Consider the following 17,737-nt stretch of genomic DNA (forward strand, 5'->3'; position numbering starts at 1 on the left):
GAAAAGAACCACCACTGTCACGGACAGCAGTATAAGCACCATACGTAGCCATATGTCAAAAAGTGCGTCCAACCACCTTAGTCTTGCAGTTGATAAAGTCTATATGTATAAGAAAAAAATGTCGAATGTGACGTAAAACAAACAAGTAAAAGAAGTCAAATGAAAGTATGAATGAATAAGTAAAGATTATAAATCTTTCTTTGATAACATAATAATCCATTATAACTATCAATGTATATTCTTCAAATCAAATTACCTGTATCATGGATGTACATAAAATTTTATTGCAATTTTAAACTGTATTAAATCTAAAAGAAGAAAGAAACTTTCTAATGTTCCTAGTCATCTCTTCTTTGATCGCTGCATGAAAAAACATTAATCATGGTGATTATAAAGAGATGAAATTGTCAAGCTGTCTAGTTTCATTAGAATAAATACCAGATATTGATTTAGTATAGCATTATTGTCACTGTGTGACGTGTGGGGCTGACAAATTAGGGGCATCCACGTCTTTGTTAGATAGTCCTTCTTATTTACTGCGGCCAAAAATTATTTTATCAAGCAAGTATCAAATGGAATGAGACATAAGAATGTCACACTGACGGGTAAATTCTTCACGCCTCGGTACGATTCATTTTTTAAAATACATGATAGTATGAACTGTGACGCTTCCCGCCGGCATACTTCACGACGCGCGTTAATACGGACTGAAAATACATCTAGTGGAAAGTAATAGACTTTGATCCAGTCCTCCGACCAATATCATAGCAACACGCCGTACATGTAACAAGGTTAGTCTAACGTAGATCTATACGATGTAGATCTTAAACCGCTCTATTTTGGTGATTTGGAAGGAAAAGCTTTCTACGGGAAAAAATCACTGTCCTCCTCCTCCTCATCGTTATATCATCTTCATTGTCGTTGACTTTCGAAGGCTGTAAACATATTTAAGACTTGTGACGTGTTTAAGATTTCACAAATATTTAAGGAATGTTAAAAAAAAATACCAATGTTGTTATTTTCATCATTTTACCCATATTCCGGATTATGAAATCAGAAAAATGACGCTTTCCCACCATTTTTTTTGTTGGTTTGATTGGTATTTTGACATCATTTAGGAACATCGAACGGTATCGTCAGTAACCCACGTTCGGTCTTTAACTGAGGTAAGAGATAGCCAGATCGACCATATAGGCTACCGACGATGATTGAACGCTGACTTATCTCTGCTGTAGATGTATCTCTTTATTACTATCGTACCTTTCGTTTCGTTAGGTTTCGTTTCGCAGTTTATATGTTCACTCTCGGGCCAAACTGTCTGTGTTCATGTAAAGTAAGGAATTAGACTTGTTCACGAATAACCGTCTCTCTTACCTTTACCTCACCACACCGCTAGGTGTCGCTTTAACAATATTTTCGACGGGGATGGGGTAGGGGTGGGGTGGGTAGTGATCTGGAATATATAGTTCGAGAGTTCATTGGATAAATCTCCAGATAGTGCCGCGGGTGATATAAAACAATGGAGGAATGGGGTGCTTAATCGGTGAAATTATCTCAAATGAAAAATAGTTGTTTGCTATAAGCGTGAAGTTTTGTATGTTTTGAGAAATGCAGTCCTGACTACGATTATGATTCTCGTAAACAGTTGATAATACTCTCGCGATATTACGACGATAGGAGCTATAATTTAATTTCATTATTTTGAGAGACATCACAGAATGTCAAGCCTTAATGGACAAGACAAGGTGTGCTGTCTCCAAATTAATGAATTAATTGAAGAGACCTAATAACTTAAGATGGACATATCTCTTCTCAATCTGTCTTTTTCGCTTCCATCAAAACACACGAAAACAAAACTCTGGCAATCATCAATGCATTCAACGTGATTCTAGGAGTGCTCATTATGCTTCAATTGAAATATTGTATTAAGAAATAAGATATCATTTTTGTATGTTGTTGGGATATGACATGAAGTTGGTACGTGATCAAATCTACTATAACGCCCTTCGGGCGTTATAGTAGATTTGATCACGTACCAACTTCATGTCATATCCTAATAACATTCAAAAATGAAATTTTATTTCTTATCAAAGACTTATCAGTCTCACCACCATTGTCTTTTTCAGAATAAAAACACGATGTAAATGTATGGGTTTATTGTATGGAATATATTGGCCACAGTGGTCAGAAACAACATCTGTGGGGTCGCCGAACAACAGGGCTCACCCCCAACAACAACATATTATGCGTCGTCCGAAAGGGCAAGTAACATGCTGGGTTGATCTCAATCATGCTACCGACACATACAACACACAAGTATTCAACTCTTAATTATTTACATAAAATGAAATTAAACTGTCAAATCAACATTCAACCATCATCAACAGTCAACGTATATTTTCACAACCAACTTGAAGGTGACGATTTGGCCATATGGGCAACCTGATTACATTTGTGCAATTGCAGAAAATTAATCAGGGAGCCCACCGCCACATGGTGGGGGTAGGAACCTTCAATAGAACCGACCACTGTGCCATTGCCTAAAATACCCCCCCCCCCCCAGTCTGAATGCCTACCTTACTTTATTTACAAGGAAACTCTTTGCTTTCTCCCCCATTTGCGAAATATTCTAGGGCCCCTTGGATATTGCTAAGAAAAATATAATTTCCCAAGTCCGATAAATGAGTCCCGTCTGAGTGATAGAGTTGTGCTGGTTTCCCTATGAATTGGGGGTGGGTGAGAATTTTCCCCCCACAAGCAAACACCTGATTGGCTGCCCACCTATTCAACCTATTCCTAGCCTGTTCTATAGCCCTTACATTTTGAGAGTGTCTCCAAGAAATACGTTGGAGAAGGAAGGACCATATAAGTGTGGTGTGAGAGAATATACCTGAAAGCAATTTGATGTCAGCTTTGATTCTATGCAATAAGCTCTGGAGTTTAGTTTGACCTAAATCATTGGCCCCACAATGGATAAGCAAATATTTAGGGGGGTACTCTAAAGTGGCCAAGTATCTGACTTTTTTGACCAGGTGTATGAATTTTAGACCGCCATACCCCTGCCACCAAATATCTACTCCTCTTTGGTTCAGGCCTAAGCTCCATCCCCCCGGTCTATTTCTTGCCGCTATTGATGCCTTTTTTATGATTGATGAACCGACTATCCAAACTGTTATTCTGTCTGTTTTTACACAGCCTGTAATGCATACCAAAAATTGGGAAAACTTAAGATATAGGAGATGTTGGAGTAAGTGGTGATCTAATATAAGCTTGAAAAGCAGTGGACTTCCATCTGCCAGCCATTTTAATCTCTTCATCTGAAAACCCCTTGTCTGCTGCAACTGTTGCAGCCCCTATCCTAAAAGAATGAGACTTGTAATATTTCTTATCCAAGCCAATAGCCATAATAATTCTATCTAAAACTGCCGAAAATTGATAACGGGTAAGTGGCTTCCCTCCAAAATGGCAAAACAAAGGTCCTGTAAAATGAGGTCTTACTAGCAAAAAATTGGCCATAGCTTGAACAGGGCAAATATTTGAGCCCTGCCTATTTAACATAATTGTGACCCCCTTTCCCAGTTGATCAGTTTTAGAACACCTAAGACACACTACTGATTGGTGATTCTGTATGCTAACATCATCAACCCCCAAAATTGACTGAAGATTGTTGCCCTTGGATAAGGCGAATTCTCCAACTTGCAAGAAGGCAAAAAAGGCTAATGTATATGCTGCTTTATATAATTTGGCTTCATAAAGACTCGAACACACAGTGTTTAACGCTCCCATCAAGTTTGTCAGAATTTTTTCCGTTATCGGCAACCTAGTATCCGCCCTGGACTTCAGACGCCTGAAACCATCCAACACCTTAGCAATAACAAACCTATTTGTAGAGTCTTCTAATCCCTGAATTTTGCACTCATACCCAATTGCCACTACATAAGCTCTAGCAGTAGATTCTGCATAGCCCTTAAGTGATAAGTATGCAATGAATTGACTATTTGCTCTACTGGGGGTGGCCATATCATTTCTGCGTTAGTCACGCTCCTAAACCTATCGAAAGCTAAAAGCCCCGTTTTGTATGTTGCTGATGTATTGGAGGAATTTGCTGCCGTCAGTAGTCGAGAAACTTCACGCTGGACAACAGATCGTGAAATGCTGCTGGTATTGGATCTGGGATCTGGTTTGCTGTTGGAGCAAGTTGGCGTAATCTTCCCCACTGTTTACGAGAAATGGCATCAGCTATACCATTATCAATACCAGCAATGTGTTTGGCCTTAACTGTTATGTTAAATTGCATAAACAACAATACTAGCTTCCTAATCACATACATAATCCGTGGAGACCTTGACGACTGAGTGTTCAAAATGCTAACCAATGCACTGTTATCTGTGTGAAATTGAACCTTATGACAACTTAGATCCTCCCCCCAAATCATCACTGCCAACAGTATGGGGGCCAACTCAAGAAATGTTATGTCCCTCAAGACATCCAAATTTTTGGGTGCGGCAAATCGAGGGGACTTTTGCGGGATGTGGTGTGCTGGTCGACTCCCTTGTTGGGGCCCCTGTCGTAAAGGTTGTTTAGGACTGAAAGAAGGAGCTTGTTTGTTAACATTGACAGCAAGGGGGCAATTTGTCATTGCATGCTCTTGGCTACATTTAATACAAAGGTGAGCATACGTGCAATGTTTCCTACCACAAAACCCCTGAAAGTTAAACATGTAACATTTATTTACCCCCTGAACTCCTGCAGGTACCATGTTATGCCCCCCAACCATATACATAACCCACAATTCTGTGTCTATGGCTGACCACGATTTGGTGGGATCCATTGCTAATATGAGCCGAAACTGCTCATCATATATTTTCCACCCAGAGGACCTGCCAGCTCCCGTACGTACATCATGCATGTACTTGAGCATGTCCTGGTATTTACTTGTATGGACAGACGTGAACACACTCAAATAAATGAGAAAAGCGTCCGTCCATTTTTCAATAGATGTAATTTTAAGAGTATTCTTTAGCTTACTCTGCATCTGACCATCATTTCCAATCAGAAAAATTCTCTCGCTAGCCGAGTCTTCAATATTTGAATTTTTTAACAAGAGAGCCAGGTCTACATATTTTCCCTCTACAATTTTCTGCCTGATCATTTCATTAACGTTATGCCCCAATGAAAATTGCACTGAATTTACTGGCATGGGGGTAAAACCCCAATCCTGTGACAGAAGTGTATTTGTACCTGTCTGAAAGGGCTGGACGGCATTACTAGACGGTATTTCGTCGCTGGTTATTCCACCCTGCGGGACCGGCGGCTCCGTTTGTACCTGGGATTGGGCACCCCCCCCCCCCCTTGTTGGTTTTCTGCTACCTCGTTTTTGTCGTACCGGTGGCATGCTTACATCAATTTGAAATAAAAAGAATCTATGTAATTTCTAATTACACATATGAGAATTCAAGTATAATAGACGCAGTTACAAGCCGCCAGTATAAACCTTCCACGTGTGCTAACATTAAAATCTGCTCAAATCCTCAAATTGTAAAAGCCATCGTAGTTATTACATTGTAAAATTATCATCTGACATGATTAATCTTAATGATTTTGAAATTGGAAACAACTTATTCCTTATTTAGTAAAAGATATTTAAAATGTTTTTCTTCCCCAAAATTTGACCGACCTTCTTGGTTGGCTGCTGAATGGAAAAGAAGGAAGCTGGGATGCGTAATTGCCGAGTGCACCCGTGATGAGTTATAATTCCGGAACAAAGTTTCCGGATTGCAACATAACAGAGATGGGCTTACTATTATTATATATATACATATAGTAAATCATACGTTGATACGAATACTATCGTAAATAATGCTTAGATAAAGACACATATTTACAGACAAGCTGAAATATGTGTTATTATATTTATATTTTCTATTTTGATTTGTGTTCTTACCGAGCTTCCATTATTATGTAGCAGATGACCAAAATAACGATCGTAGAACACAAAATATAGTTCGTAAGAGTTTTATCGAATAAAAAATTAGGAACAATATCAAAGAGAATATATGATATAGATATTCAATTGAAAATGTTAAAAAAAGACGAAACACGTGTAAAATAAAAGCAATTTAGAGCGTAAAGTTAACTGAAATGACGATAAGAAGAGCGGAGTAAACTACATCCGTGGTGTGATTTGGTCGCGATCAGCGATGGAGAAACTAGCGTCGGTCTAGCTTACTTAGTTGAAAACGCAATTGTTGATACCAGATTTCGACAGAAATTCAAAGGATCTGAGAGAATTGATGGTGGATATGATGGGTCAAGTTAACGTTAAGCTGTTAGTCAGGTTTTTGGAAAGAAACAACGGTATGTTCATCGTTAGGACTCGCGGTTGTAGCCATGCAGGAGACGATTCAAGACAGTAGGACAGATTTAGACCACGTACAGGTAGGTTGCGTTTTCACACCTTCAGTGTGTGTAAAATAAAATAAAAACGAACTGACGGAGTTTTTGTTCACTTGAGAGATTTCTGTTGTAGGATTTTAATGAAGACTCGCACCGTTACCCTGACATGAACATGTAAATTTTTCGAGCCTCGAAACCAGCCTCGCTTATAATCATGTCGAGTCATAGCCGTGATGGAAGTTGCCAGGAAACAACAGGTTAACTTATCATCATGAAGTAAATATATGTAGGCTTATAATTCTGCCTACATGTTTTCGCTTCCAATATCATAGAACTTTATTTTATAAATTCGCCATGCAGAAGTTGCAGACGCCGACAGTATTTAAAACTGTATAAAATGAAACAACAGAACGATATATGTTTAATGTTTCTCTTTTATAAATTGATGAAATTCTTGTTTGTTTACAAAATAAACTGTATAAATATCCTGCTGGGTTTCGACTGTTACTTCATTTAGGTGGGAAAGTACACTGAATTTTTTTCTTTGTTCAAGTTTGTACTCATTTGCTATTTCCCTCTCCTTGAGGCTGTGGACATTGTATTTGTGGGATGTTCGACCTGCTTGGTCTTTGTAGGCTTGGTCTTCAGCTCAGCCACTACTAAGTTGTGATTTGAGGCTGCGTCTGCCCCCCCCCCCCACCCCCCACCCCCCAACCCACTGCTTAACTCTTTCTGCCGACGGTGATATGGTCTATCTGGTGATGAGTCTTCCCGTGATTATGGCTCGGGAAATATAAAACTGGCAACGAATTTCATAAATTTCATATGCCATAAGCACTCGTTCAAGATCCTCAATATATGATACTGGAAACGGGTATATATCATGAAATCTAATCACAGCTGCATTCAGGAAAGCAATATCTCTATATTGACTCAATAAACCAAAGTGATAATCAGTCAATGTCCCGTTATATTGCCTCATAATTCCAATGTTGTTTATTACAATTGTTTTGATTGGACAAAAATAAATCTAAACGAGAATTTACACATCAATAAATCCAAAAACGATATGTATACATACGCGCCTGAAAACAAATAACATAGTGCAGGAAAACTATTCAAATTATTGAAAATGATAATGCAGGGAACGAATTGGAATTATAAGAATCAAACATTCTTTTTGAAGAATTCATCGATGTGTAAACTCTGGACAATTTACTCACAAACTTAACTTAAAAGTGCTTTGCACTTTTATTCAGTTTGTGTGTAAAATGCCCACAGTCTACACATCGATAAATTCTTCAAAAAGAATGACTGTTTAATCCTATAATAGCCTCGTGCATCTGTCCTGATGTGATATTATCCTTTTTTCATAGAGTACATTGTGACGTCAGCGATAACAGAGACGAGGCTTCAATGTTACATTTTAGATACAAAATAAGCAATTTTATATGGTAGCAATATATAATTGATATTGTGCAAAACCTGCAGGATTCGTGATGGTTAAATGTTGAAATGAAAACGAGAAGAGTACTCCAAAAGCCTCTTCCGGCATACGTTGTCACCTGGTTGAAACATCTTAAGGTCAATACGATGCTTTAGTTACCTGAAAAGCACAGTATTCACCGAGGCCGGAGGTCGAGATGAATATTGTACATCGAGGGTAGTCAAAGCATCGTATTGATCGAGAAAAAGTATTAAAAATATTTTTTATTGTAGATTGAATAATTTAGAACATCGAAACTGGGTACTTTTTCTACGTCCGTCGTAGTCGGGACGTATTATGGTATGGCGTCGTCCGTATGTCTGTCCGGACCTTGTGGGCAGGATATTTAAAGACCGAACTGTAAGCTCCAGAATTTTACAACTTGGTACATTTGATCATCATGATGAGAGGAAGATGCCTATGGTGTTTCAAGATCAGAGGTCAAAGGTCAATGTCATAGTATCACTTAGTAGGAAAACCTAGTAGGAAACCATGTGGGTAGGATACAAACCAAACCGTAAGCTCCAGGATATTACAACTTATTGTATTTTATCACTATGATGAGAGAAAGATGCTTATTGTTTTTCAAGATCAAAGGCCAAGGTCGTAGTATTATTTAGTATGAAAGCCTTGTAGGCAGGATACAAACCGAGCCGTAACCTCCAGAATATTGCAACTTGGTACATTTGATCACCATGAGAGGAAGATGCCTAATGTTTTTTAAGGTTAGAGGTTAAAGGTCAAGGTTGCAGTATCACAGTAGGAAGACCTTGTAGGCAGGATACAAACCAAACCGTAAGCTCCAAGATATTACAAGCTGGTATATTTAATCACCCCAACGAGAGGAAGATGCCTATTATTTTTCAAGGTCACAGTATCACTTAGTTGCAAACTCTTGTAGGCAATATACAAACCAAACTGTTGGGGCTAGAATCGTCAAACTTTGTACATATGCACTTTATGCCAAGTGGAGGATGCCTATTGTTTTCTTAAGGTCAAAGGTCAAGGTCGTAGTAGCAGGATGCAAAATGATTCGTTGGGGGCAAGAACCATCAATCTTGGTATGCATACATCTTACATTGTATGTCAAGGGAAAATATTACATATAGAGTACATGATTTGTCTTGTTTTTATGATGCAAAGAAAGTATGTCACACCCTGATGATTGCTTATGCTACTTGAAGCCAAGTTCTACAATTCATGGTGTAAGAAAAACACCATATATTAGCTTTTCACGGTTCACGGGCGTATTATGTACCGTTGGTGGTACTCTTGTTTTGTATATATATGTATACAGGTGTATTGCAAGACCTAGTCGAAAGCGATTAATTGCGGGCGTGAGTTAAACAACGAGTGGATTATTTAAAACAGTGTGTGTGTGTGTAATGTATGTATGTATGTAATATATGTATGTATATGTGTGTATGCACAGTGTATATATTACCTACTGGAATAATTCTAGTACACTTCCACACTTAGAGATTGTTTATTCTCAATTTTGTTTGTTAGTGTATCAGTTCTGTTAATATTGTAGATTAATATTATTTGTTGTTTTTTCGTATGTGATATTCGTTTATGTAATATATGTCTCTTGATAAAGACGCGGGTTGCGTCGTTTAGATAACCAACAGTGTCGTGACCTTTTCAGTGCTTTATAAATAAATTTCTTAATGGCCGTGTATATTTTTAGATCCGTCACTTTAAGAAAGCAAGGGGGTTGTTGGATTTTCGTGCTTTTATATATGCATGTATATAATTAACTGCGACTTTAGAGCTAATGAAGTAAGATTACTTGCAAATGCATTCCTTTTTTGTTTATGTATTTTCAATATTTCACTTCATTACAAAAATACCACATTCTTGCACACTTTTATACCGGTATTTGCATATCAATTGCAAAAACTCTAAATGCTTTATAATAAATCTAGCCAAATCCCAAAATGCCATTTAAGTTTATTTTTAATCTTAAACATGTTCATTGCCACTAGATAATCTTAACAAATGAATTCAAAGAATTTCAAAATGAGTCCCTGGAAATTGAAAATATTTACAATAAACAACTCTCTAATCTCACTAAAGCCTTACTTTCCAAAAAAGCGTGGTATGTGCATCTTCTTTGGCTTGAAATGCAGTCTTTGAATCTCATGTGATTTATGTTCGTGATTGTGGAGGAAGAATTCGATAAGTAGGGCAATCCAAACATCTAGAGATAGTTCATTTGTTTCGGAGGGCATTGATAATTCTACAAATTCTGCTTTACATCAGATATATTGCACAATTTGATAAATGCTCGTGTATTGACGTCAAATCATTTACGTTTTATTGGAATTGAGGAGTTAGTGGTTCTATAGTTTCACCAGAATATCTAGGATCTTTTTTCAAATATATCTCCCCCTCTTTTTACCTGCTTAGCTTTGATAATAATTCATTATATAATATTCCCTTGAAATATTTGGAATCCATATTCTAGTGATAGATAGTCAAGTCTTTCATGCAAAAAGATCAAGTGTTTCCAAATCCTCAGTAGATGGAGAGGGCGGTAGACGGGACACCTTTAATTCTGTATCCTCAGTATATGGAAAGGGCGGTAGACGGGACAGCTTTATTTCTGTATCCTCAGTATATGGAAAGGGCGGTAGACGGGACACTTTTTTTCGGCTGATTTTTTCGACTTCTCAGTGATTCGTATCTGGACGCCATCCGTTATCTTGTGGGCGTATCATCAAAAGACGGCGTATCGTGTACCATCATCACCCACCTGCGACCTTCACTTTTAATCTCAAGGTTAAATTACTGATTCTTAGCATACATTTGGAACGTAAACGCATCATCAAAACATGTTGAATACCGCCAAGTGAGTTTTTATAACGTATAGATGCATATCCATAAGTCGCAGGTCTCCGTGATATATCTATGACCTTGTCCTTAAGATCACTAACTCATTTTACAACTCCATATGCTTCACGTAATCTTAATAATATTTCTAATCAAGGCTTGTTATAATTGAATAAAAAAATGAAAACAATCTTAAAAAGCTCGACACATGTTTCCCTTCACGTCAGAATTTACATTACTTAGAAAGGTAATGTAAAATCGTGCACTGTCATTAGTGATATTGCTGTTTGTGTATTTTATAGTATTACTCGATAATTTCTTTAGAAGGTTTGTTTCAATTTATATTGGAATGCAAAACAAAGATAGCGTGTACTGTTATGCCTATGACTTTTAACCACGTAATTAGAATATTTGTGGATATTCTTGTCGGATGATTTTGTGTGTGCCATTGCATCTTTATCTTCTGACAGATACAACTGATATTTAAATGTGCATCAAAATAAATTATAGCGTTTGGATATTTTACTGAACATAGAAGCTAATGGAAAAATAACAATTCAGCTTTATGACAAACTGGAGGACTTCATGCAGCTTCTCCATCAATTTCCCATATTTATGTAGCAATATTCCATATCACCTGGTGTTTATGTCTCTCAACAAGAGCTTGTTCTGCATATGATAATTTTTTTTATATTGAGGCAGTCTACTGAGAAACACGTTGATGTTACAGTTTAATGTCAGCATTTCACAAACTCTATGGAACTTACAATGATCCTATTAACTTGTCATGAAGTCGAATGTTGTCTGGCGCGTTTGGTACTGGTCACTTGTTAAGCCGTTCTTTACATACTGATTTTAACTACGGATAACTTCGTTTAGCTGATCAAGATATAGGGATTACAATGGGTGTAATCGATCAACAATGGATGCTTACTCCTCCTGGGTACCGGATCCTGCCTCTCCGGGGGTCCGTTTTGCCTACTCTCAATTTTGTGGCATTTTGATCCCACCTCTGGTGTGTCCAGGTGTCCGTGTTTGCCCAACTCTTTATTTTGTATTGCTTATAGGAGTTATGAGATTGATCACTTTTCGTTACCTGAATTAACCCTCTTCATCTTGTTGTTTTCAGCATCGTCACATTGTTGCAAATTTTTCGTCACATCTTGTTTGTAATTTTACCTTAATTGCTGTGTGGGTACTGAGTAGGTATTCCCTTTCTACATATCTCATGATCAGTGTATAAGTTGTTTATAGTCTAACTGCGAGTGGTTTTGGCTCTCTTGTTCTTTGGAAACACAACATAACACATGTACGTCGCAACGCTTCAATTTACTTTAAATGGAGTATTTTGACATCTCTTTCTCGATATCTCATTTCCTAGAACTCGTCATGCCTGTTAATAAGTTGGAACATCCATGAAATAACCATGGCTGCTTTCTTCAGTGTCAACGCACTTCTCCGTGTAGCATTCTAATGTCAGTGTTGTCAAATAAATCACAAAATATTATAAAGTTGTTTTTTTTTTTAAATAGCAAAATAGTGTTGGACTGTGAAAATAAACTAAACACTCATGTTGCCTGAGGATTTGATTGAGGTGTGGTCTACATGTGGTATATGACAACTGGTTTACAATGCTTAAGTTTATTCACTCATAATATATCTCATACGTAGAACGGTATATTGTTTATTTGTTTCTATAATAAACTTCATTACAAGATGCATGATTCATTAAGCTTTTGTTTACACTTATACATTACTCTTTCAGACTCCAGGGGAACTCGCATTTGATTTCCCGTAAGTATTCACATTCAAGAGTAAATTATAACTTCTGGCTGAGAGGGTAAACAAGTGTGGCGTTTCCTCTTTGATGTGCAGTACTTTCATTATACTTTAATATTAAACAGAGATTGGTTTTTATCCCGTGTCAGATAAGCTGATGTATTTTATGCGATGATATAAAGTGGAAATAATTTAACTGTGTTAACCAGAGGATGCATGTTAGATCTAGTGGTATTCTGACAGAAGTGCGTGGTTACACTTTCTAGGATTATCAAGAGTTAAATTTACGACTTCGGGGCATAAAAGACCTTTACATGGAATGTATATCAGCAGATTCCGCCTACCCTACGATGCATCACAGTAATTCAATTGTACCCTACATATTTCACTCGTTAAACAATATACAATCGAAAAGCTTGGTACACAAAAACACTATATATGGCCAAACTAAATGTCAGTACGACAACATGTACTGCTCGCACTGTGTGGATCTCTAGATGAACTGAAAAAAATGCCAACATGAACGAGAATCACTTTCTGATTTGTCGAATTTAGAGAACATTTCTTGCATTAAATTATTTCCTTGAACCCATCTGTACATTTCTGTCAATGTGTGCATAAAAATCATTACCCAGAGACTTACAAATTTCATATAATGAACAATGAGGTCATTTAAAGTTCAATTTTCTAAATCCAATCATCATTTTTAAAAAGTCTTTGCATGTAATTTCTTTTATTTTTAAATTAAGAATATAATATATATTGTAAGTGATAAAAATAGTTAGAAGAAGTTCAATATTTAGTTTTAAAAATGTTTCATGAGGAATAATACATTGTCATGATGGCCGACTTCCTTTTGATAAATATGATATCAGCAATACATGTATATTCCTCGAATTCCCTATAGCTAGGTAGCTCAGTAGGTTTTCGTGTCGACTGCTGATCTGTACATAATGTAGTAGTTTGTGCGTTCGAGTCTAGCAGGGGTTTTAACACCCCCCCCCCCCCGATTACTTTTGACTAAAACTGCATTTTTAATCTAAATAAGGTAAATTAGAAACTTTTCAATTTCAAAATATAAATGTACATATCCTCCACTTTCCATCCATATCAGTAACTTGAGTTGAACCAAAGTACGATCGAACTGCCTTTGATCGAATAGGAAGTGGTGTTACTGCGCATGTCTGTTCTATCACACAGCAACCTATGCTTACAGAATGTTGAACTTTAGTAACATGTGCACAGAAGGCCCCGGGAGCAAGCCAAGCGGACAGAATGAAGTTTCGGTAGTCAACTAGACAACTACATGTACCGTGGTTGATGATTGAACTAGGCCCTAGCGTGTTATTCCAGATACAACAGATGAAGTAAAGAGTTGTATTATCTTAGTACTACTGTTTGAACAAAATGATGACCGGTCAACAGGGAATGCTTACTCCTCCTATGACCTGATCCCACCTCTGGTATGTCCAGGGTTCGTGTTTGCCCTACTCTTAATGTTGTAGTTTTTGTGGACATTATGGGATAGATCACTATTCCTTTTCTTGACTTTTTCATGAAATAGCTCGGGTTGAACATATAAAGAAATCAAATGTAAGAAACATCACGAGAAATCTTAACTCACTGACTATATGAACATTCTGAATACAGTATTAGAATTAATCTCAAACTTTTAAAAATCAAATTACATGTACATCGTACTGTTAAAGTACCGATATTTCTGAAAGTTTTTATTTCGGTATAAGATACTTTGTGTACAAAGAATACTTCAACATGGCCAGTGCATGTACTGTATGTTTACAAATTATTTAATCATACATGTAAGTTTACAATGTCATGTGAAGAATCGTTAAAAGTAATCTATTTATCTCCTTTCCTTTGAAATAGGCGTTAAATGTTTCATTTCATATTACTGCGGCATGATGATATTACAAAATATGTCGTCACAGAAATGACGTAAGCAGTATCAACGATTTAAAAACGAAGTCTATATATGGAAAGTTTACGTTCTAGAGAGTATTCTGTGCCAATATCACAGAGAAATCTGACCATTTTTTGGCGGTCCGTGTTTATTTGAGTAATTTTCAAAGTGAAAATGAAAACGATGAGTAGTGAATTCAGACATATGGAATATAAAAGTGAGCACAGAATCCCCATAGAATGATAGATAACTGCAGAGCTGTAGATCTATGGGGAGACTAGGAGACACCACAGAACTAAGGGGGGTTAGGATAGACCACAGAGCTGTAGATCTAAGGGGGATTAAGATAGACCACAGAGCTGTAGATCTAAGGGGGACTAGGATAGACCACGGAACTGTAGGTCTAAGGGGGATTAGGATAGACCACAGAGCTGTAGAGAATCCAATAAGCCCGGGTTCGAATCCCGGTCTGGTCTGTTACATTTTATCTCTCCTTGTTACACAGTATATTGCTTAATGTAAACCTGTCCTCTTTATCTGGTCTCTGCGGAAACGTTGCGAAATTGGTTTTAGAATTATAAATTAATCTCTTCGTCAAACAAAACCACCCATGACGATCCTCATTACTTCCTCCAAGAAAGATTTCAGTCAAACTTTATTTCACTACAGAGTAAACTTCAATGGGTTAAATTGATCAGAAACATTAACTTGTCAAGAAAAAATAGTCATCGGGAACATTTCAAAGGTTGAAAAATAAATCCGTTCCCGTATGTTATTGATGGAAAGGAAAATGTCCAAATAGGAGGTTTTGACTCAAACATTTCAACATAACGATAACATCAGTCAACCAGTACGCAAAACAACCATACGTACTACACAAACATGTTTCCGAATAGATTCCCATAATTCTAATCGGGCTCATCATCCATGAACGGACACGAATGCATCACGGGAAAATCTATGCATCACTGATGTAAGTATTGTAAAGCAGATATCATAAAACAATCCATGTAAAGTTCTACAAAGCATCTTAATGATATGTTGTACGGTGTGACCGTTGAGACGAGCGAAGCCCATTAACATCTTGCAACACGACTTATAGACATTTTATCCGCCCCTTCATTTAACGCAGGAAATATAACGCGGTGGATGTAAAGTTATATTGTGACGTCATATTAGCTGCAATGTTTTTTCTTCTTCTCTCGAACCAAGCAAAAACAAAACGTTTGAAGCTATAAGAAAGCTTGTCTGGAATTTAAAAACGTTTATGGTACTCTGTAAACAATCTAATTATTTTAATTACGGGTTTGTCCATGAAGTATACCGCAGTGAAGGCGACATTTTTCCAGAAGCATTATGGGTAATACTCATCTTTTTTCAGCTGATGAAGAGCAAATCACGTGACTCATATGTGTAATCATTGGAGCTAGCTCGTCGCGACGCGAGCTTCGCTCGGTATAAACAGTATACAGTAGGTATGGGCAGTTACAAGGGCTGGTACAATACTTTTCTACTAGAAACAAAATCCATTACTCTCGATCATTTCAATAATAAGAATAAAGCTTTTTTTTTTTTTTAAGTTGATTTGATGATTGCGCTGGAACTTTTGACTTACCTGGATTCCATTATGATGTTCTAGATATTGCAATTGTAAGCAGGAAAAAAATGCGGCCGCATGAACCCAATGTACTAAAACTGAAAAGCAAAATTGGTGAATGTTTTCTAATGTGTCTGAAATTTAAAATTAGTCCACCCTAAAGCTATTTTCATAAGCGATTTTACACAGTGTTACATGCATCATCCGTGTCATTATTGTATGTGGCCTCAGATATATAACGACACGCTTCTGAAAAATACAGGTTAATTGCAATGTCTAAACAGCAAGCCTGTTTGAAGTAATTGTTAGACTTTTTAAGCAAGCAAGTTTCTTCACTAGAGAATGTACATTTACCAGGAAATGAACTTGCTTGCAAAGAAATTAACTTGTACATACATCCGGAGAACAACGGCTGTGATTGAAATCTAGCCTTGCAGGTATCAGTGACGGATCTAGAGGGGGTGTTATCCCTTGATCGAACATTTTTACAAAAAATTAATTTATCTATCTATTTTGTTGTTGCCATTTTGGGGTCTTAAAGCCCTTGTTTGTATGGAAACAGTACAAACTTGCTTCGCACCCAGCTCACATTGGATCCGCCTCTGGGTATCATGTATTTCAGTTTTAGAATTGAACTTGTCTTCTTCAATTCAACTTGGTCAATCGTCTTCATTGTTAATGGCGGGAGATTGATGACGGAACAGTCACTACATATTTACGTAAGGTTTAACGAAGCCATTGCAATTGAATCTTGGAACTCCAGGTTGTGAATCGACCACCTTAATCATCTCTCTATATTGATGACCGCCTTAATCACTATCTATATAGAATTAATAGAGGGCGGATCTCTCCCTATAGGTAACACGTATATACGTGTTTGAAAGGAAAATATAGAAAACTAATGGAAAAATCAAACCATACCTATGGAACTTGAAAGCTTTGGTCCAAATGGCGTCGATTCCAATACATGTACGAGTACGTGGACATGTATTATTTAAACATATTTTATTGAGAAACTCAACAGGATTGGGCAACAGGCATAGCATGTGTAGGCCCTCTCCATATCGAGTCTCGTGTTCCCAAGTTCACGTCGTTCTGATATGTTACATAAAATCCGTAAAAACATGTAAATCTTATTTTCTAAATCATATATAATCACTCGTCGATTAACAAGATTGTAGCATGTCGGTAACACTAACTACCCAAATTAACATCATTATTATAAATCTACAAACACCTGTTAAAATGTGGTTTAGATAAAAATAGACATACATATAATAAGGCACTTGTATATTTATAAAGACTTGTTATTAGCATAATGTATGTACTATAATGAATCAATATTGATGAAAATTAGTATTTGAGTTTCTAAAACGTTATGGGTCCATTCGTCCTTTTTGGGTAATTAGTTGTACCAGTCAAAATGGCTGTGATAGTGACAGTGCAGACGGTTTTACAATTTTCAATCAATTGGAGCTATTACGGACTTCATCTTATGAATTGGGATAAGAAATTCATTTTAGAAATGATATCTTATGCGGCACATTTTATGTAATAACTTGTTGCAATGTTCAATCATTCTGTTTAGTCGTATAGTGTCAAGGCCCAGCTAAAAATTGACCAAAAATAATAGGCATTTTTCCGAATTCAGTTCTGTATATTTTGGGAAGAATACGGAATTTCGGGATGAACTTCGGTAGTAATGTAGATTGATTATGCATGA

General features: G+C 36.9%; 1 protein-coding gene and 1 long non-coding RNA gene across 2 annotated transcripts; one reads left to right on the plus strand and one right to left on the minus strand.

Moving 5' to 3' along the window:
* Window positions 1-2,114: 2,114 nt before the first annotated feature.
* On the minus strand, window positions 2,115-3,573 carry LOC125648072 (uncharacterized). Its single transcript, XM_056139392.1, has one exon. The coding sequence runs from the start codon at window positions 3,315-3,317 to the stop codon at window positions 2,583-2,585; it is 735 nt and encodes a 244-aa protein (XP_055995367.1). The 5' UTR covers window positions 3,318-3,573; the 3' UTR covers window positions 2,115-2,582.
* Window positions 3,574-6,161: 2,588 nt separating this feature from the next.
* Window positions 6,162-6,884, plus strand: LOC130046731 (uncharacterized). The gene is made up of 2 exons (XR_008795719.1): window positions 6,162-6,438; window positions 6,530-6,884. It is a non-coding gene; the product is annotated as an uncharacterized LOC130046731 (long non-coding RNA).
* The last annotated feature ends 10,853 nt before the right edge of the window (window positions 6,885-17,737 follow it).

This window comes from Ostrea edulis, chromosome 6 (assembly GCF_947568905.1).
Source record: "Ostrea edulis chromosome 6, xbOstEdul1.1, whole genome shotgun sequence".
NCBI classification, from domain to species: domain Eukaryota; kingdom Metazoa; phylum Mollusca; class Bivalvia; order Ostreida; family Ostreidae; genus Ostrea; species Ostrea edulis.

Excerpts from the sequence above, each read along its gene's own strand:
- LOC125648072 (XM_056139392.1), bottom strand. The coding sequence starts at position 3,317 with ATGAAGAGATTAAAATGGCTGGCAGATGGAAGTCCACTGCTTTTCAAG.